This window comes from Cibotium barometz, chromosome 64 (genome assembly GCF_041138505.1).
Source record: "Cibotium barometz isolate CiBa-2024 chromosome 64, ASM4113850v1, whole genome shotgun sequence".
Classification (NCBI taxonomy): Eukaryota; Viridiplantae; Streptophyta; class Polypodiopsida; order Cyatheales; family Cibotiaceae; genus Cibotium; species Cibotium barometz.
Genome location: NC_141109.1, coordinates 10,279,777 through 10,301,123, shown reverse-complemented (window position 1 = coordinate 10,301,123; position 21,347 = coordinate 10,279,777). Strand labels below are relative to the sequence as shown.

Here is a 21,347-nt window from a genome sequence, read left to right as displayed (position 1 = left end):
TTTGCAAATGGGTATTTTCAACTTGTTTTAAAATTTTCCATCATCGTTTATTTGATATTTTAATTTCTAAAAATTATTATTGATTAATCTACCCATATCATCTAAGGGTAATCCACTTGCAAAAGAAAACATTTGAAGATTCTTAAGAGAAGGTAGCATGACAAGCTAAACACTTGGGAGAATGACATTGTTGTGAGTGATAGTGATTTTCATTTTGAATTTGAGATCATTGACCATATTTAGGAGGTAAAAACTTTTCCTTATTTTAGAAAAGAACTAGTAAGCAAAAACATGGACATAATATAGTACCAAAACCAAGAAAGGCATATTGATCGTGTCATGTATTTCCTTTCTTGCATTCCAATGACTCCTTTCATACAAATTTCAATTTGATCTTATTCTAGCACTATGTTTTTTTACAAGGCTTTATGTTGTATTGTATGCCTAGAAATACACTCTATAGCTAATGTAAGAATATGAAAGATGCCCTAATTTTGAGGATAGACTCTATAATTGTATGTCTTCAAGAGTGATTCCATTAGTCTCCTCATCCTCCATTCTTTGGAGTGCTTGCCTTTCCTCATCCATTTCACATTGAGCCTCTTGCTTCATTTTCATGTTGTTGTAATCCTGTAATTTTTAAAACCGTAAAAGTTTGAAATAGCACCACTGCAATTTTAAAAATGCTTTTGGTACTCCTCAAGGAAGAGGGAAATTTTCATGAGCTTTAGAATGATAAATCTTTTTACACACAATAGTAAAAGAAGAGGCAATATTCTTCTTGTTTCAATTAGTGTGATTTTTCATCTTTTAACAAGAAATGCCTTCCTAGCTATGCACTTGCAAGCATTTATACATTTCTGTTGTTTATATATATATATATATATATATATATATATATATATATATATATATATGCATGCATGTGTGTATGTGTGTGCATATGCATTTTATTAAAGAAAACTTGAAATGTGATGTCTTAGAATAAAGCCTACCATCGTTCTTTTATGGTGGTCAGCAAAGGATTTGTTTTTTAAGAAACGGTCTCTCTCACAAGCTTCAAACTCCAATTTGCATTGCCACGCACGTTCCCATGATCTCTCTGCTTCATACTTCTCATTTGCAACATCTTTCACCTCTTGTTCATGCTTGCACATGATCTGTTTGTAGTTTCTTTTTTAATAGTTTGGGGAGGGGATGTGTGTGTGTGTGTGTGTGTGTGTGTGTGTGTTTTGAACAAACTAGGACATCTATGTATGTACATTACTTTTATTAATGAAGCAATGGTTTCACTGGAAAAAAAAAAGTGTGTTGTACAAATCATAAATTGGTACTTAGAAATGTTGAATTGGTATTCGAGTGTGTTTATACCAATTCAAATGTGTTTAGGGGGGGTGGTATAGCAAATTGGTACTCATCAATGTTTGCTTTACAACATCTTTCATGTTACCTGCATCTTTCGAGACTTGTCACACTCTTCCCAACGTTCCTTCTTCCTTTGAATCCTCATCAATTCTTTTTCGTCTTCTTCATCTTTCTTGCCTTTCTGTTCAAATTCTAGCTTTCGTTCTGTATCCACTTTTTTTGCAAGCAATTCCTATCATCATCATGCTTTATATGATTACTTGTGTTGTGAGACTAATGAATACTTGTGTTGTCAGGCTAATGATTTAGCTCTTACAAGTTTAGGGCAATGATATTTCATGTTTTATATGAATACTTGTGTTGTGAGACTCCTGATTTAGCACTTATAAGCTTAGAGCAACAAGGGGATGGCACTTTCACTAATGATATTGACATGAGACTAATGATTTAGCTCTTACAAGTTTAGAGCAATGATATTTCATGTTTTATATGAGTAAGTGTTGTGAGACTAATGATGGCACTTTCAGTAATGATATTGATATGAATGCAAGTTTAAATAGATTGTATAGTTAATTCAAGAGTCAAGAGGGTTGGTATTATTTAATTTATGCACACCTAGGTATAATAGGCTTCTTTAATTTATGGACACCTAGGTATAATAGATTTCTACTATTTAGAATAAGGGTTTTAGAATTTTTTTTTTCTCCACTTACCTTGTAAAGCTTCTCACTTATTGCATTGCGTTGCTTAGCTTTCAGGGCAACCTTCATAGTCTCTAATTTCTTCCTTTTATCCATCATCTTTTCTTTTTTCAATGCAAATGCTTCAATTTCTTTATCTAGCTTTATTAGTCTTTGTCTTTCTTCTTCTTTTCTAGCCTATATGGCTCAAAGTGTGATGATAAATCAAGGAAATTAAACTATGACTCATTTATCAGTTGCTAGAATAAGATTAAAGTGGAAATATTACTCATTTTCAATTGCTCTATTTAGATTAGGCTGAATTTTTGACTAGTTCATATTGCTTTTATTTACTAGCATTATTTGTTCATTTATTGTAGATGGAAGATTAATTATGATGTATAATGACAATGCCAAGTAATTAATGACATACCTTTTGTGCATCATTTGCCTTAATCATTTCTTGAGTCCTTTCCTTTTTTCTCTTTTGCTTCAAATTTTCTTTTTCCTCTTCTAGAATGCAATCTTGTTCTTCAAGCCATTTCAAATGTTGCTTTTCTTCTTCTTTTTTTCTTTTCTTTTCCATTAATATCTCTTCACACTCTTTTAACTAAGGCAAAATGAATTAGAAAGAATACATTGAGATCAATAAAATGATGGATGATGATAAAAAATGGTGGAAACAAAAGGTTTTAGTTTGGAAGGAGAGGAAAATACACCACAAAAAGGTCATGAAATATGTTATAATTGTGGTGGTAATTGGATGTGATCACAGCATAGCCTGTGGACCTCTGGCTTCTGCAGTCTTTATTAAGGCATTTGGCCGGTTCAATCACTTTGCTCAAGCTTTCAGAGGACTTGTAATTTCAGCCCCTAACCCCTTTAAGGGTTTGAAGGCCAAGATTCCAATCTAGGGGAAAGCATTGGAGGATTTTTACAAACTGAAGCAGGACATTGCATGAGCTCCAATGCAGGCAATGGTGTTGTAGATGGGTGGTTTGTCCCTGTAGTTGGCTTGGAAACGCTGGTGTCTTAGTGGGCCGTGTGTGGAAAAAAGAGGGCCCATGCATGGTGGCCAAGTGTGGTCCTTTCGATGATAAGGGTTAGGATTAGAAGGGCTACGATACTGCATAGACGATTCCCAAGAGTTTTCCTGACCAGTTGATTGGTGAGATGGATCTGTGTTTAGGATGGTAAGAAAGAACAGCAACAAATGTTGAAGATCTTGAGAAGATGCTTGACATGGAAAAACAGCATCAAGTTTTCCACTCCCATTGTTCATCACAAGAAGGATCAATTCAAATTCCACGGACCTGATCAAAGATGAAAAGACGGCACTCCGATATCCTGTTTGAAGAAGAGCAGCAGGGGATGCCACATGCATTAAACCTCAGCATGAACCTTGACTAACGAGGCCATTCATAGGGTACTTAAGGAGAGAGAGAGAGAGAAAGAAAGAAAGAAAGAAAGATTTTATTAACGTCTTCCAAAAGACCGAACTCGGCCTATGAGACAAATCGGAGTACATGTATGGGGTATCCTCTGTCATCCCAACAAAATGAAAAAGTACTGAATAAAAAAGCTGAATCTGGATGTGTAGAGAGACTATTGTGAGCTCAATTGATAAATCAACAAAGTCTTTGAGTGACAGGAAGAATTAGGGTTGCACATGGATATTGTAGGATGCACACCTGTGAAGGGATATCAGTGCCTGCCATCTAGAGGCATGGCCTATAAGAATGGATAGTCTCAGAGCATTGGAGCAACAGATGAAAGAAGCTGGACATTGTTAGATACTTGTGAACATTCGAGTCGGGGCCAAAATTAGTGTATTAAAACAAGGCGCAGGTTTGGGCAACCTTGTGACAGCTAGCAGCAGCCCCGTTCAGGTGCCCAAGGCCTGCTGGCCATAAGAACAAAAAGGGCAAAAGGGGGATTTCCCACGTTTTGGACACCCCAGTTTCTGGCAGACAGCAGCTAGCAGGGGATTTTCCCTGAATCCCCCCATTCTTCATCATTCTTCCCCTATTCATTCCCTAAGAATTTTGGGTGTGCCTGTATGCCTGCATGTGTGTGTCTGTGTCCACACCATGTGCAGGGGGAGGGGAAGGGAGGGAGGTCATGCCATTCAGACCAAGCTGGTGTTCTTTGTGCGTCATTGTCAATGTTTCAAGTTTAATTGCTGTCTAAAATCATTTGAAGTTAATCACTTCAGTCAAGCTACCTGGCAAGAAGCGAAAAATCCAAGCGATACAGTATACACGTTTAACCTGTTTGAATATTAATTACAATGAGTTTAGAGCTTATGGTTCTCTGACATTATGAGCTCTATCGAGTTTGGACTCCTTATTGATGACTTGCTACCTCCATCAAGCAGGTTGCCATTGCCAGATTGTGCTGCCTCATCCATAGAAACTAGGGCCGTTTCTAGTGGCCGTGACCATCAATGGTCTTTGGATTCTTGGAATTTAGGCATATTAGATCAAACATTCAATGTAGCTTGTGATATGGAAACCATCTCTAAAATATTCTTAAGGTTAAATGGCCTTGTAAAAGTCATCATTACTGTGTAACCTAGGTGGAATCCCCTTGATTTTAGGGTACATAGGGAGGTGGAGAGAATGGAGGGGAGGTGGAGTAGTTTGTGGACAATGAGCACTCTTTTTGTGAGACCTATTTATTGTACACTCTTACACACTTGTAACCAGCTTTGTGATAATAGAAACTGTGTTAGCTTTGTGGAAATTCCTTCTTAATCTTTGCCCATAAATTATTGAGGTGATTATTACGTGGTGCTATAGCCATCATGCTGTGTATGCTGCTATACCCAACTTTCATGGGCAGTAAGGATTGTTCTCGTCTTAAAATCGCCAAGACGATCCAGAGATGTTCAACATGCTATCTCCCCAAAAAATCTTGGGGATCATTCATCATCTATTGAAAAGTAGTAGGAGCATTCGAGAGCCCAAAAGGTAACATGAGAAACTCTTAATGGCCATACTGCATATGGAATCCTATCTTAAAGACATCTTCCTGAGCTATGCATATCTGGTAATAACTAGTATGAAGGTCAATCTTCGTAAAATAGGCGGCACCCTGCAACCTATTTATCAAATCATCCGCTCTGGGAAGGGGATACCTATTCTTTATTGTAACTTTATTCAACTTTTTATAATTCACTCACATTCGTCAACTCCTGTCGTCCTTGTGCTTCAAAAGAACAGGAGCTCCCTAGGAAGCCCTTACCCATATCGATGAATTGCCTTGAATTGCAGCATGTCCTTCTCCAGCCAAGCAGACAGATCATGTCTTTATGGTACACTCCCGATGGGAAGCGGAAGGACCCACTTGATGCTCAATGAAGCCTTGGCATAGCACAACACGAACACTCTCGTTGCAGCTCATCCCCGGTCGTCGTAACCACAGGCTCCTGGAGAAGCCCAGAGACCAACCTCTTGTTGGCAAGACGAATGTTCTCAGCTGCCTCGGCATCTTTTCCTATGGAGTCCACAAAGGACCTTGCCTTGTTGCGCCCCCACGCACCCCCCCCCCCCCCCCCCCCCCCTTCATCATCCTTTTCCATAGCCCTTTTCATGTACACTTCTTCAACCCCCCCACTCCTCCTTCCATAGCTTCCTCTCCCCGTCTTCATCTTCAACTCTCTCCCAGGGATCCCTCCTGTCCCACCCCAGCTCCTGCTCCTGCAAGAACGCAGCACGTCCACCACCCTCTTCCCCTTTTGCTTGCATGATAGCCACGCATCACTCATGCACATTCTCTTCTATATAAAGACCTGCCTTTTAAAAGAGGCAGGCCAAAAAAACCTAAATTCCTTGGTAAGTCAAGTCACCTCAAGTGCATCTGTTCTTAAAAACAAATTTAAATAAAAGTATGAAATTGTAAAAGAAAGACACTCGAAAAGGGAAATTAGTCACTTTTTACTTTTCTCTGTTTCCATTCTTTAAAGAATAGTACAATCTTGTTCACAAATTCATTTAATATTTTTCTCATCCTTTTTGCAAGTGAGTTGAATGCATTTTTACATTTAACAAGTAAAAAAATACTCACCTGACTAAGTCGAGCATCTGCCAAAGCTTTTACCAACTCCTTTTGCCTTTGAACTTTCAATTCCTCCTGATTATCCCACTTCTCTAGCTGCTCTTTTTGCATTTGAACCCATTTTTCTTCTTGTCTTTTCCAAATTTCTTGGACTCTTCTTTTGTATTGTATTTGAGCCTCCCTCTCCTTTAAGAATAAGTTCAGTTTTGTGACATAATGAAAAGAGCCTCTTACTTTTCTTAGATCTCATGAATGATGTGTTTTGACATCAACTCTAAAATGCTTGAAAATTTGCTGACATTATTTCAGAATGGCACAACAAAAGTGGCACTATGTTGTACAAGAAAACAAACTAGGTGTCTCTTATTGGATTGGCATGTTCTTTCCCCCGAAAAGAAAGGAACCTTGCCTTTAAGTGTGTTCGCATTGGTCTGAGTACACTTCATTCAACCAAAAGGAAGATAAAATTCAAGAATCATGTGTGTTTATCTGGTCAATGAAGCCAATTAAATATAATTCACAACATGTCCAGCATCTTGTGGAGTCGTTATCTACAATGGGTTTGTATTAGGCCCCAACTGTTCCCTTGAAATGGCAGCTCCAGCACAGTTGATTATGTAACGAGATCCCCAGCCTTTGTCTCACAGATCCTTTACCTTACCACCTATTGTAGTTGATCATACTCACCTCATTCGCACCCTCGTATGCACAGTCCCAAAACAGCCAAATTTGCACAGCCTGCAGCCCCATGCACAGGTTTTCTTGGACGTTAGCTTGGAAGATGTTTACTGTGATTCCCTTCACTACCCATTGCCTTTCATCTCTTGAGGATAGAATCCAGTACCCCTCACAATCAATTCAACAAGCTGCTCTGATTTCTTTTCCTCTCACTAGCACATGCAGAATCAGCTCATCAAGAACCCCACATATTATGATATGATGAGGATTGCAAGCTTGAACACGATCAGCTAAAGCAAGAGGTGGCAAAAGATACTATTTCGGCAAAGACTGCCAACAGGATCGACACAGGTTTCTCTGCAAAAAGAAGAGGGCTTTCTTGAAGACAATACTTGATCGGTGTTCTACTTCCAGCAAATGTTGAAAGATCGTTGATGAAAGGCATCTCCTGCACCCATCACAAAATCCCATGTAAGCAGTTGATGTTATGCACATATTCCTTGAAGTCCCCAACCAGCATTCACTAGGGCTCTTACACATACCTAGACCACCTACATTTTTTTTGTTCACCAATAGCGATAGGACAAACATCATTCTGAAACTTCATAATGGCAGAGAGGGATCATGAGGAACTACAAACAAAGTTTTTTGCTTATGGGTGGAAGATAACTGCCCCCATCTTTGCTCATCTTTTCAATGAGGCTTTCTACAGCGGTATTCCTTAGACTTGTCCTCCCAACTCCATAATTCCTATCCACAAGACTGGAGATCCCATGGACCCAAGCAACTAAAAAGCCAACATGGTAAGCAATACTATGACTAAGATCTACCCCTTGGCACCAGAGTCCAGACTGGACGGTGAACTCTTCTGTAGAGAACCGAAAGGTGAAAGCCAAAGGACACATAGTTACTCCACTTTGGATCACATTTTCACTCTGAAGGCAGTTCCTGAGGAGGCACATGACCAATTGAAGAAAGTGTAGCTTCTGAAGCTTGAACTTCCAAATGAGCTAATTTCAAATGCGATGACCCTCTATGAGGAGGCTACTAAGTTTTATCAGAACTGCAGATGGAATATCTGAGAAGAGCAAAAGCAACCTTGGAGACAAGCAAGGCTGTCAGTAACCTCCAACCCTAATCTCACAGTAATCCTTGTACACAGAAAATCACGGCTTTTCCAGAAACGCACATAGGGAGCCCCCGACCACCTGCTTGTATGAATGACCATCTCTCTTTACAAGTTCACAAGTCCTCAATAGGGAGGAGTCTTATTATTGGTAGCTCTCCATCCATGTAGTTAAAAGAGTGCCCTTTGGCGCACAAGGAAGCCTCACATAGGCATGTGCATGCCCCAACTTGAGCCACACTCAAGCTCTTATTTGAACCTTAGAATCCATGGTTGACTAATCCTCCCTAACCTACCTAATCAATGCACCCTTAGAGCCTTAGTGCCCATGCCATTGCACCAAGCCGCCCTCTTCCGACCTTGTCCACCGGCTGCCCATCGCCCCCGAGCCCCGCCCAGCCTCGCCTGCTCCTCTTCTCGCCCCTTCCATCTTCCGCGTGCCAGCCATCTTCCCCGCTTCAGCCCATCCGTCCGCCCACTGGCCTTCCTCCTCGTCCCCTCCTCGACAGATCCCGTATGATTTCTTCATCAGCTGGGTGGCCACCCTTGGCCTTTCCCCTTCGGAGGCTGCTCCATCTTCCCCCATCCGAGGCCGTCCCCAACTGCAAATTCTCTGATGCAGACCTCCAGCTCCTAGCTTCTTCGGTTGAATCATTGAAAGCTACCACTCTTGTCTGCAAACTGGTTGGCAGCCGCCGTCACTTATCTTTATTTGAATTAGAAACAAGATCCTTCTATTAGTTAACAAAAAACAGCCTCAAAGCCTAGATTCCATGTACGGGGCGAGGATCAAAGAACAAAATAAGGGGGAGGGATGCACTTCTCTTCCGGCTGGCTGCTCTATGAGACGAAGGCTATCTCATACAAGGGATGTGGGAGCGAATAACCACACAGGTGGTCTGTAATGCCAAGTGGGCTCACCACCACAATTTGTGACAAAAGGACCAGGTCGCCAGAGCCTCAAGAAGGCTTCCCAACGCTTCTACATACGGTCAAAACCACCCTGAAGCTTCCCCCATTGTCCATGGAGGGTATGAATGATGTCGAGCCAGATGCTCTCCTGATGGATTCCGTAGGCAGAGTGTGGGTGCCTTCAATGGGTTCGCTGCATCGAGCTCTCTAGATGTGCCATGCGCCAATGCTGCTGCAAATCTCCCATCTCTTGCACAAACCATGAGTCCAGTGACCAATAGATGGGGCTGTGACTAGCACTATCGAGATGCGAAGGTGAGAGACCTGAAGGGCTAGGCCCCCACCTTCCTCCTCATAAGCCATGACCACCTCGGCCTCAATGGCCCAAGCAACAGTACCCCATGTAATAGTACGGGGAGAAGCCCTGTCCATAGTGAAGATGCGGGGAATCTGTTGCTAAACCTGCTGAGCCTTCGGGCAATCCCAAAGACAATGTCACTGAGACTCCTAGGGATGGCCACATTTCGGACATGCTGCTAGTCTGCCGCCAATGGCCAACCATGTGCCAACCGCCAAACTCCAATGGGCCCGCAACCACAAAAAGAGGGTGATCTTCCGAGGTCGAAAATTGTCCTGGAGCCTTTTCCATAAATCCGAGAGAAAGCGTGGTGAGAGGCCCTAAGGCTGCCAGTGTCCTCCTGCTTCCAGGGTACCCTCGACCTCAAGCATCTGGATCCTACGGCCTAGCCATGCGGTGTATGCAAAGAACGGGGTACCCGGAGTCTCCTCCCTATCCTACGGCCTAGCCAAGTCCACTCCCTGGGTCCCACTCGAGGCGCATGATGAGCCGGCTCTCCCAAATCCATAAACGCCGAAGTCTCTCCGTGGCCACCTTGGCCGGAGGTGGGTCTATGTGCCACTCATGTGCATGGAATCCGATCACCCTCACCCTCAGTAATGGGCATCCCCTAAAGTCCTCCAAGAGGAACTCTGATCTGACTAGTCTGCCATGAGGTCCAATCGAAAAACTGAGCAATGCAAAGCTCTCATTCGCGATGATCTGCCAGGAAAATATCATGCCTAGTAAACACTCCCAGCCACTGCGGTGGAAGAGGGTCTGGGGTCGGGGTTAGCCACTCTAGAGGAATGGCAAAGTCGATGTCGATGTTGAGGCTAAGTCGGGATCCTAGTTAGGCCTCTCTCCTGAGCCACTAGGGGAAGCTGTCTGAATGCAAGCGAGTCTCCAAGAGACCTCGTAGGTCTCGTGCTCAAAGCTCCCCTAGATACATGAGATCGAGCCCCTAGCATGTGACCACTAGGTAAATGGAGTAGGGGGTTCCAAATCAAGGGCTGTCGAAGATGCTCCTCGGAGGCTACCAGAACTCATTGTTGGAGGGCCGGCTTGAGGTGATCCCAAGCTCATAATAGGCTGGCTGCAAATTTGTCCTCAAAAGCTGGGCTAAAGCTACGGGCCTCCATCTCCATGAAGACCCATCTAGTGCTCTACGGCCAAGGGCCCCCCAGGCTCAGCGTACGGGGCTGAAATCCTAACCAAGAGGAAATCCTTCCATGGCTTGCCGCCTTGAAGAAGTACAATCAACTTGACCAACAGGGCACAACTCTGAATGGCGGGGTCGATGCTGCCCACGCCCCCTCTGTGGCGCGGCTGTATGATCACTCTCCAAGCCACCTTGGCCCGGGCAGGCCTCCCATCACTGCCAACCCATAGAAAATTGCGGATCAACCACTGACCTTATCGATGCACGGCCGGGAGAAGGCCCAGCAAGAAGGGTATTTGGACCATGCAAACTTTTTGGTTGCACCATTGAATGGATGTGATATGTTGCTTGGCAAACCATGGCACCAATGTCTTGATACCGCAAGGATAACAAGACGAATAGAATTTCTTTTATGCTTAAAGACTGCATGCATGTTATTGATGCCAGCAAGGAGGGAGACTCTATTCCCATTGTATCCAGGTAGATGCACGTTAAGGTGGACCACTTTTGTAACTACATAGTTACTTTCTAATAGTTGTTTAATAGTCCCTTTTCAATAGTAAGTGGGACCCTCATGTCATAAAATCGCCCAACTTTCAAAAAAATTAAAAATTAAAAAATAGTTGGTTTCAAACTTTTAGGGTTCGCACGTCTTTCTTCTATCTTCTCTTTTGGGGCCCCTATTTGCTTTTCTCTCTCGTTTTATCCTTTTCAACCTTCTCAGAGCAGCTTCAAGGTCGAATACAGGGGTTTTGTTGGTCTATGCACAGCTTCTCGCTTCCTACTTGCTCTTATCTTGTAGCGCTCGTTAACGCTTTTCACAGTTCTACAAAGATTCAACTGGAAGGTATGCCATGCAACCTCTTATGTTATGTATTTTTCATTACTATGGTGGGAGTTCAGCGATCCTTTGGTTTTAGGTGCCTCTATGTTTTGTTACTTTTTATTGCTGTAGAATGTCTCGAACACCCCGCTTTAGGGCTCCTGTGGTTAACGTTCCCAGGCAAACAATTTTCTACGTGACACAGGAGGATTTAACAAGGTTCGCGGACTGAGCTTGGAGGGGATTAATCCACGCAATTTGACAACCAAAGAGGTTCTTGATGCACTCTTGCTTACATGCTTTACAAAGATAAAGACAGGAAAAGAGAGCGTGAAGTGCAGTATGGCTTTGCTAGAGATGTATATCGACCTGATTCAGCTGCACTACAAAGTTTACCAGTCTGCACCAAACAACAGTGAGATTTCTCTTGCATTTGCACGTGGATTCTCATACAGGCCCGGAAGAAGAGAAGCATCTGCACATTCTAATGTCATGCCAATTTCTTGGGCTGTTTTCGCTGGAGAGGCAGTAAACACATCACGTGATAAAGGGCATCTCCAAAACAAGATCATGAAGTGGAATCAACGAAATAGGATTGGGATGCCCAAAGAGGAGCATTGTGCCATGACAAGTGATGCTTCACGATCGCACACCACGCAGATGCAGACATGGTATTTTGTTGCTGATTGCTACAAAACAGACTCCATATAACATAGCAGCAGTTAGCTCAATGCTTCGTATCAAAGGATATGTATGGAAATGTGCGAGAAAGCAAGGAAAGCGGTGGAAATTGCTAGAAAGCAATACCACCAGAATGAAGGTCAATTTATTGCAACTGGGAAGCTCAAAAAAAAGATTTATGCTTTAGAACAGCAGCTGCAAGGCATGACGGATGGAGTTGACTCCACAACTTTGGGCTGAGATTTCTTCCCTCAAATGTCAGTAGAGACATTCTTCTGGAGGGAGTTCCTGCTGATGGGTATGTTGCCACTACAGAGGTAATCGAGCATAAGGTAACAGTATTTCACCTACTATGTACATGCAAATATATATTTCAGTTTTTGGTATTTGTCTAAATCTGCAAAGCAAAGTTGAGCAATGGGAGATCGAGGTGCAGAAAACATAGTCACATGCTTGTTTTTGACTGGTGTCTTGGATTTTGTGAGCGTTGGCTGCAGAATTCGGTTCTTCCCTCCAGTGCTGAGGGTGCAACAAGACGAGAGAGGAGATGGTTGTGTTGCTTGTGGGTGTGCTTGCATGCAAACACACCTACCATACTATGTGCTTTGGGTTCATGTGCCAAACAGAGGAGAAGTGCCTCTTTCCAACCTTTGATCAGGTTATTCCACAAAGTGTGCGGTCAATGGTGTTCGGCTTTGAAACATCAAACAGTAAGATTTTCAGATCTCAATTGTTATATTTAATCATTATTAATTGGTGTAAGTAGTACCCCACTGCCCTCACCTGATCACCTTATACTTAACTACTTACACATCCCCAATGCCAACTACTTTGTTCCCACACTACAAGTAGATCAACTAATAGCTCCTAATAGATGCTTGAGATATTACTAGCTCTAACTAGCTTCAATGCTAGCTAGTAGTTTCTAAAGAACTAGTAGTGGTGCCAAACCTGCTAACTAGCTTCGAAATGCGAGATTTGTATCATTCCGATGCAGATTTTGCAAGTTTATGGACTGATTTGTTGGCTGGTCATGCACATGCTTCATATGCGATCAAAGATGGCTATCTCATGAAGGATAACACCCTATGTATGGTGTCTAACATGAGGCAAAAGGTTATGGAAGAGTGCCATGCTCCTCCCTCCGCTGGATTGTACGCGCATGATTGAGCGCTATTTCTTTTGGCTAGGTATGTGCAAGGACAAAGAAGCATATGTACGTGCATATATTACCTCTCAAAAAGTAAAATTTGATAGGTAGAAGATCCCTGGATTACTTCAGCCTTTGCCTATTCCCTCGCAACCATGGGGAAGCATTGCTATGGATTTGCCAAGGACCCAACAGGGTAATGATGCTATTTGGATGATTGTGGACAGGTTTAGCAAGCAAGCACATTTCTTGCCTATCAAGAAGACGATAAAACCTAAGCATATGGCAAAGGTATTTCTTACACAAGCGTTCAAGCATCATGGCATGCCAAAGTCTATTGTAGGGGATAGAGATCCCAAGACCACAAGCCTATTTTGGAGGGCTTTCTTTGATAACATAGACATAAAATTGGATTTTTCATTGGCTTATTACCCACAAATGGATGGCCAAAGTGAGACTGCGAATTCAACTGTGTTGTGTTGGACCTTTTAAAGTGCTATGTTGCAGATCAAAAGACCGCGTGGGAGAAGTACCTACCGCTTGTAGAGTTTGCCTACAACAACACAATACATGCATCCACAAGAAAGGCCCCGTTTGAGATTGTTTATGGCAAAGCAACTTTGCCACCCATCCTTCACACTAAGGATGAGATCTTTGATGCCGATGAATATGTGTGAGATCTTGATGTTGCCTTTGCACAGATGCAGACAACCATTGCTAGTCTCAGGATAAGCATAAAAAAGCTGCCAACAAGCATTGCTAGTCTCAGGATGAGCATAAAAAGGCTGCCAACAAGCATTGAAAATAAATGGACATCAAAGAAGGTGATTGGGTATTGCTGAAATTTGAGAAAGCACGACTTTGCAAGAGGCCAAGCAATGAGGGAGCGTGTCCTAAGCTATCTACCAGGTATTATGGGCCCTTCAAGGTGATCGAGCAGACCAATGAAGTTGCTTTCAAGTTAGCATTACTGGAAAGCGATAGAACACACCCACCAATGCCAGCAAAAACTAAACAAAGACGGCCATGTTCGTACCTTTCTCGTCGTTGGGGATTTGATAACTCACCCACCTCCTCGTGAGAAGGGCAACACCCGATGTGGTAGCTTGCAGCTATAGAAACCTTCACTCAGTTGTCACCGCGAAGCTGTCCAAGTAGAGCTTGGTCCCTCTTTACTCTAGTTCGTCCAAGCCACAGTCCAAGGCAACCGCCACTCCAGAGAGTACTCACTTTTTTTTTTGGTAATATCCAGTGCAGTATATTTATATGCTCATAAATTTACATGATGGGAGGTCTCCGAAATGGAGAGTATCCCAAAGATCAGAAACATAAAAAGAAAAGCTCTATGCAAGAAGCATCCATATCACCCACTCCAAAGAGTACTCACACTAACACCTCTCACTAGCAAGCATGGCATGCAAGAGGCACACACAAGTACTACCAAGAGTAGGCAAATACTCTCTAGAGAGTAGAAGCACAAGGAGAGCATTAGCTTACACAAAACTAGACCCTAGAGAATGACCCTTTTCTCATTAGTGAAAGTCACTTACATACATGCCACTTATTGGCCTCTAGAGTCCACACTTAATAATAAGTTGGTTAAGAATAACTTTGTCCTGAGTCGTAGCGCAACCTTGAGCTCCCCACCCCACCTGCGTTTGTCTACCTGCGCCTTTCCGCGCCCTCCGCCCCTCCCTTTCCTCTCTTCTCCACCATCTCTAGCCCCCTTGTTCCTCCAGCAGCACCCTCATGTTGTGGGCAAGTTTCGGCCTCTTCTGGTCTTCGCCCCCAAGAGGACTCCATGGCAGCCGCTCCGTCTCCCCCGACTGATGCCGCCGTTACCTGCCTTTCGTGTTCTGAAGCGGACCTGCAGCTTCTCGCTACGACTGTCGCATCCCCAGAGGCCTCCACTCTCGTATGCAAGATTGTCGGTAGCCGCCCCGCACGTGGCCAACTCAGAGATCTTCTTCAGGCTAGCCTCCTAGGTGCACCAGCAAAGATCGCAGATATTCATCCTTTGGGGCGCTGCTACTACCAGGTTGAGTTTGACTCACCAGCAGCGTCTGATCTTGTCATACAGCTAAGCCCCATTGCACTGCGTACGGCCCAGGCCTTCTTTGCACGGTGGTAGCACGGCGTCGACCCAGCATCTGTCCCATTAGCTGGAGTTTCAGGCTTTCCCGTGACAATCTGCTTTCTAGGCCTCAGGAAGGAATACCTTCCTCTTCTCCCAGTGATTGGTGGTGCCATCAGGAGAGTGATGGACCCCACCGCTGCCTCGGCCCTCGCACGAGCAGTAGGTTTCCATCTCTCCGCATTTGTATTGCCTTGCCGGATTCTGTGCCTCACATGATATCTATTCCCAGTCTTCGGGGCAATCCCATTATGCACCGAGTGGAGTATTTCGGCCTTCCAAGCCAATGCTTTATTTGCAGACAGATGGGTCATCTAGCCAGAGTTTGCCCTCGGCGTCAGACTAGGTGACCACCCCCAGTGGTTCCCCCTCCTAGGCCAATGCTTTATTTGCAGACAGATGGGTCATCTAGCCAGATTTTGCCCTCGGCGTAAGGCTAGGCGACCGCCACCGGTGGTTCCCCCTCCTACTTCCCACTCAAATGCTCATCAGGGGGCCGAGGGAGGAGCAGGTTCCCAGGCCGCGGAGCACCAGGTTTCAACCATGGATGACCCATCAGCCCGGAGAGTGGCAAACGGTTACCGGTCGCCAACCGAGCACCAAAGCTAAGCGTCGCCGCCATGCGCGCCAGGCTGGCAACATGCAGGAGGATTTGGTTCTGTCAGAGAACCATTTCGAGCACTTATCACAGCACCCGCCCGCAGACGCCAGGCCCCCTCCAGTCACATAGAGGACCCCCCCCCCTCCCCCGCCGAGGTGGCGGCCGATTCCTCGTTGCGACTTCTCCTCTGACCTTCATTCCTCCCCCGCCACCACCCCACCCTCGCCTCCGACTCTCCCCGCAATCGCTCCATTTTCCCCTTCCTCTTTCTCCGTGCCTACGACCCCCCCCCTCTCCAGAGCATTCCGTTAGCCCCCTCTCTGGAGAGGAGACAGCTAGCGAGTACCATTCGCCACCTGATTCATCGTTTCTCAGAGCCGATGGAGATGACCATTGCAGCCAAACCAGTGAGGGCTCTCCCACCTAAGTCTCAAAGCGGCCCCCCAGGATCTTGGGGCAGCCTGTGGATTATAGTTTCTTTCGGTGTCTTCCGACGGAAGGGACAAACAGGTTCGAGGAGACCATAGCCCTATTTGAGTATGTGTGGTCTTCCACCACTCCAGACCCTCTACGCCAGAGAATGGCGCGATGATCTTCTCTTTCCCCTTGAGCGCAGGCCCTAGGACAGAGTGGGATCCAGAGTCGGTGGCTGCTACCATACAGGATCAGGCAGTTGAGCTATTGTATCATCTGCAGGATCTCCGGATCACCAATGTTCTTACTCATCTATGGCCTTTGGCCAAGATGGAGCTTGGTGGATCAACACACAGAGACCAGGGAGGGGAGATGGTGAAGTCCAGCCTGGAGGTGCTCCTTTTTGTGTTCATGCATACCTCTCTTGTAGTACCTCTCCCCCCTTCATACAGATACCTCCATTCTGATCGATGGAGCATGGAGTATGCATACTCTCGCGCTTGGCAGAGTGGCAATACATGGAGGGCAAGATCCACGCCCACTTGGCGTGACTCCGCACTAGGACAAATTGTGACTATTCCCCGTCTAAGCCCGCGCCCAAGACTCTTCGAGCAGAGGGCAGTTCCAGTAGTTCCGCCTCACACAGATATTGATATGAGGATTGTCTTATGGAACATCAAGGGCTTAGGGAGGCCTCGGTGCTTTCACTGTTTCAGAGACGAGGCGTCCTTAGAGGAGAGCTGCATCGAGCTATGGTGGGGGGATCTATCGACATTCTTTTCCTTCAGGAGCACCATCTTACTGAGGGGTGTACCCGCCGCTACGGGGAGATTCTACCAGGTAGGAGTCATACTTTTTGGTCTCCATCCTTCGGCCCTTCAGGGACGCAAGGAGGAGTGTGTCTCCCTATCAGTGAGCAGCTTCTGCCATCTGTGAGGATCAGGAGTCATAGTTCCAGGACGTGCTCAGTGGGTTACCATTCTGATTGGAGAGGATAGCTTTGGCTTCCTCAACATTTATGCCCCGAATGCGGCTACAGGTAGAGCTATCTTTTGGAGCACTATCCGATAGGCCCTTTCCCAGGCTGATTTTTGGTGCATGGGCGGTGACTTCAACATGATAGAGGCAACAGAGGACAAACTTGGAGGTGGCACGACCACTGTCTTAGGGGTGGAGTACTCTGCATGGGAGGAGATGATACTAATTCTTAGGGGACAGGACCCTTGGCATCTTTCAGAGTTTGGGCGCAGCCCTAGGAGTCTTCGCTTTTCTTGACCGGATAGGCGGAGCACTGGCCCCAACCTCTCTTCCCTAGACAGGTTTTATGTGGACGAGTGCGCTTGCAGTCGTGGAGGCATGGTTGGTATTCTAGCAGGCACTACATTTTCAGATCATGCCCCAGTTATTTTGTCCCTAGAGGACCCATGGAGGGATTACAGACATGTGAGCTCCAGGATTCCAAACAGCCTCATTCAAGAACCCGACATTTGTAGCCGGATTGAACAGATATGGGCGGGTCTAGACTTTTCCTCGGGATTTGCAGCATGCACTTTGGATGAGGGCCTTGGGGAGGTCAGTATTTTCTTACAGGAGGCAGCCCAGAGGAGATTGGAGGGATTTCGGGAGCAGGAGAGGAGTCTGAGGAGGGGCCTAGCCTCTTTACAGCGTCTTTAGGAGAGTTCCCCGGACAGCCCGTGGATTGAGAATTAGATCGCTGCTGCCTACACGGAGATTCGGTCCATTGAGGAGAGGAGGGTAGAGTATAGATACCATGCCAGGGCCTCATTTTGGACTCACGCCGGTGACAGAGTTACTGGAGACTTCTTTGAGATAGCCGGCCCTCACAGGAGGAGAGATGGTATTCGCAGGCTACGTGGCCAGGATGGAGTTATTGTTTCCGATCCCCTGCAGGTGAGAGCCATCGCCACAGATTTCTTCCGGTCTCTTCTCACTGGTGCCCTATTACCCCCCCCAGGTGATGGATGCGCACGAGAGAGTTTGGAGACACATGAGAGAGGTGGTTCCCCCCTCTCTTCGGTCTTTCTTATCGACCCCTTTCACTGCAGAGGAGTTGGCGGAGGCGGTGAAGGCATTACCCAGGGGCAAATGCCCGGGGGCGAATGGGCTTCCTGCTTCTTTCTTTCTTCGCCATTGGGACCTCATGGAAGGTGACCTTCGCGCTGCCTTCAATGAGATTATGTTCACAGGTGTCATGCCAGAGAGGCTCACAAAGGGCTTGATAATTTGATTCCCAAGGAGGGTGGTGATAGATTGGAGATCCAGCAGTGCAGACACGCCTACAAGATTTTTTCAGATTTTTGGAAGAGGCTTTGGGACAGCTTTCGGCCGAGGAAGATCACTCTCTTCCTCTGGTTGACGGCACACAGGAGTCTAGCAGTGGGTACTTGGCTGGCAGTCGGAGGGCGGCCAGCCAGCTTGCCCAAAGTGCGGCCACCCCTAGGAGTCTTAGTGACATTGCCTTTGGGATTGCCCGAAGGCTCCGCAGATTCGGCAGCGGATTCTTCGCATCTTTGCTATGGACAGGGCATCAACCCGGATTATCACTTGGGGTACTGTCGCGTGGGCCATCGAGGCTAGAGTAGTCAAGACTTACGAGGAGGATGGGGGAAGCCATGCCCTTCAGGTCTCCCACCATCGTATTGCAGTAGTTCCAGTCACAGCCCCACCTGCACGTGTTTGGCGACCAGGCTCATGCCAACGCTGGGAGATTTGCAGTAGCATAGCAGCCTGGCACATCTGGCGTGCTAGATGTAGCGAGGCCATCGAGGGTACCCACACTCCGCCGGCTGAGACCATCAGGAGCATATGGCTGACATCATTCACACCCTCCGCGGTCAGTGGGGGAAGCTGCAAAGAGGTTTTGACCGCCTGCAGAAGCGGCGGGAAGCCTTCTTGAGACTTTGGAGGCCTAGCCCTTTCCTCACAGATAGAGGCGGTGACCCCATTTGGCACTACAGACCACCTGTGTGGTAGTTTCCCCCCCCTCCCCCTGTATGAGTTAGCCTTCTCCTCATAGAGCGGCCAGCCGGAGGAGAAGCATCTCTCCCCCTTATGATCACTTGTTTCCCGCCCTTATATGAGGTGAATTTGTACTTAGCCCTTTGTGGCTGTTTTTCTCATTAACTAATTGAAGGATCTTTTTCCCATAAAAAAATAATAATAAGTTGGTTGCCCATCACTTAAAAGTGAACTAACGAGAAATAATTGATGATACTTTATGAAGTGCAAGAAATGCCGGCATTTACATGGCCGTGCTATCCCTTGAGTACATCATGAAGTGTATGCTAAGATTAATATGTCCCCGCCCGCAAGGGCAAACAAACCTCGATCCTGGGCAGCCAAAGCATGTTCCTTTGGTTCTATGACCAAGTCTCCTTAAGACCATTGGTGTCCCGCTCCCTTCTGGCCCTCGTAAACCGGATATCTGCATGTAGTATAGTATTTACTAGCTGTCTCCAGTGTATGTCGATGATGACCGTGATGACGAGAAAGAAGTAAACTAGGTAAGAAGGTCCCTAGTTAACCTAGCTGTCTCCAGTGTATGTCGATGATGACCGTGATGACGAGAAAGAGGTAAACTAGGTAAGAAGGTCCCTAGTTAACCTCGGATTAACATTCCCCCCTCCGGTCCATCCCTGGACCTAACCATCATTGGTGGTCTCGAGGGAATTGTGGTGTGTCGAGCCACAACAAGGTAATGACAGGTGTTAAGTGGCAAGATAGGCTATCCCTGACAAGGTCGTGCAAATGCAAGTGCCTGCCTGGGTGAGAAATCGAAAGAATGTGTCTAATGCATGTGCTTAAAAGTGCAAGCACCTACCTACTTATATGCACCAAAAAAATTAAACAATCATGTTGTGCAAAAAAGATATAAAAACAGGGAATGGTTTGCTGATGACGAGGCACTAACTACACGTGCATCTTGCATGAGTGAAAGTGTTTTGTGCGAGTGGAAGTGCACAGTGCATGTTTGATGTAATTTGAAAGCATAAGAGATTTAAGTTCTCGTGTCATCTCTTTTGGATCAGAGGAACGTGACACAAAATTATTCCGCATTGATAGCAATAGGGTGAAATGATTGTTGAAGTTCACATTGGGTATTGCTGGCGAGGGTACTAATGTTGTGCTAATGCATGTGCCTAGGATAAACAATAGAATGCATGTGCTTGCAAAGTGCAAGCACCTACCTCCTTACATGCTTCCCTAGTCTAGAACATGTGCTAGCAAAAATTGAAAGCAAGTACATGGCATTCAGTGTCGAGGCACTAAGCTAAGTGTGGACAGTGTACGAGTGAAAATACTCCTTCCTCCACCATATGAAACAATTGATTTTTGACTGTTATGCTTGCCTCTCCAGCACAAGCGACACTTATAGACTCTTATGCGCACCTCATCCAGCGTGCGCGACTTAAGATTTATCTCTGCTTGAAAATATATACAATAATGTTCCAGATAATTTGCAGCTAGAAGATAGGTGCTTGAAAAGTGCAAGCACCTACCTGTTTACATGCTTCCCTAGTCTAGAACATGCTGTGCTAGCAAAAACTGAAAGCAGGTACATGGCATTTTGGTGTCGAGGCGCTAAGCTAAGTGTGCACAATGTACAATAATGTTCCAGATAATTTGCAGCTAGAAGATAGGTGCTTGCACTTTTCAAGCAGGTAGGTGCTTGAAAAGTGCAAGCACCTACCTGTTTACATGCTTCCCTAGTCTAGAACATGCTGTGCTAGCAAAAACTGAAAGCAGGTACATGGCATTTTGGTGTCGAGGCTCTAAGCTAAGTGTGCACAATGTGCAAGTGAAAATACTCCTTCCTCCGCCATATGAAACGATTGATTTTTGACTCTTGTGCTTGCCTCTCCAGCACAAGCAACATACTTTTAGACTCTTATGCGCACCTCATCCAGCATGCGTGACTCAGGATTTATCTCTGCTTGAAGATATATACAATAATGTTCCAGATAATTTGCAGCCGCAAAATGACATTTTTACGTACTTTGGCAGTGTTGACTCTTTGTCTTTTCAAAAGAAGACCAGTCATGTGAGGCAATAGAAGCAAGTTATTGGCCCTCTCAATCTGCACAAAAAGAGCATCTTTAAGTCCAAAAGTTACTATACATTGGTACAGGAAGGTAACTATTGCTTTGAAAAGTCTTAGTTGTTTTATGTGATTAGCAAGGCATCAAATTTATAAAATGAAGAGT

At 45.4% G+C, this 21,347-nt stretch overlaps 1 protein-coding gene across 4 annotated transcripts in view; it reads right to left on the bottom strand.

The window, feature by feature from the left end:
• Positions 1-311: 311 nt before the first annotated feature.
• The window catches only part of LOC147603300 (uncharacterized), a 46,707-nt gene continuing 25,671 nt past the window's right edge, over positions 312-21,347 (bottom strand). For 2 of the 4 annotated variants that reach the window (XM_086796805.1, XM_086796806.1), the window contains 7 exons: positions 21,140-21,220; positions 6,114-6,290; positions 2,479-2,655; positions 2,079-2,243; positions 1,451-1,597; positions 996-1,160; positions 314-630 (listed from right to left, as the gene is read on the bottom strand). In XM_086796805.1, coding sequence (XP_086652931.1) covers positions 508-630; positions 996-1,160; positions 1,451-1,597; positions 2,079-2,243; positions 2,479-2,655; positions 6,114-6,290; positions 21,140-21,220 — 1,035 coding nt within the window. In that variant the 3' untranslated portion in view covers positions 314-507. Of the gene's footprint in view, positions 631-995; positions 1,161-1,450; positions 1,598-2,078; positions 2,244-2,478; positions 2,656-6,113; positions 6,291-21,139; positions 21,221-21,347 lie in introns of all 4 variants that reach the window. The other 2 variants (XM_086796804.1, XM_086796807.1) reach the window with 2 other exon arrangements.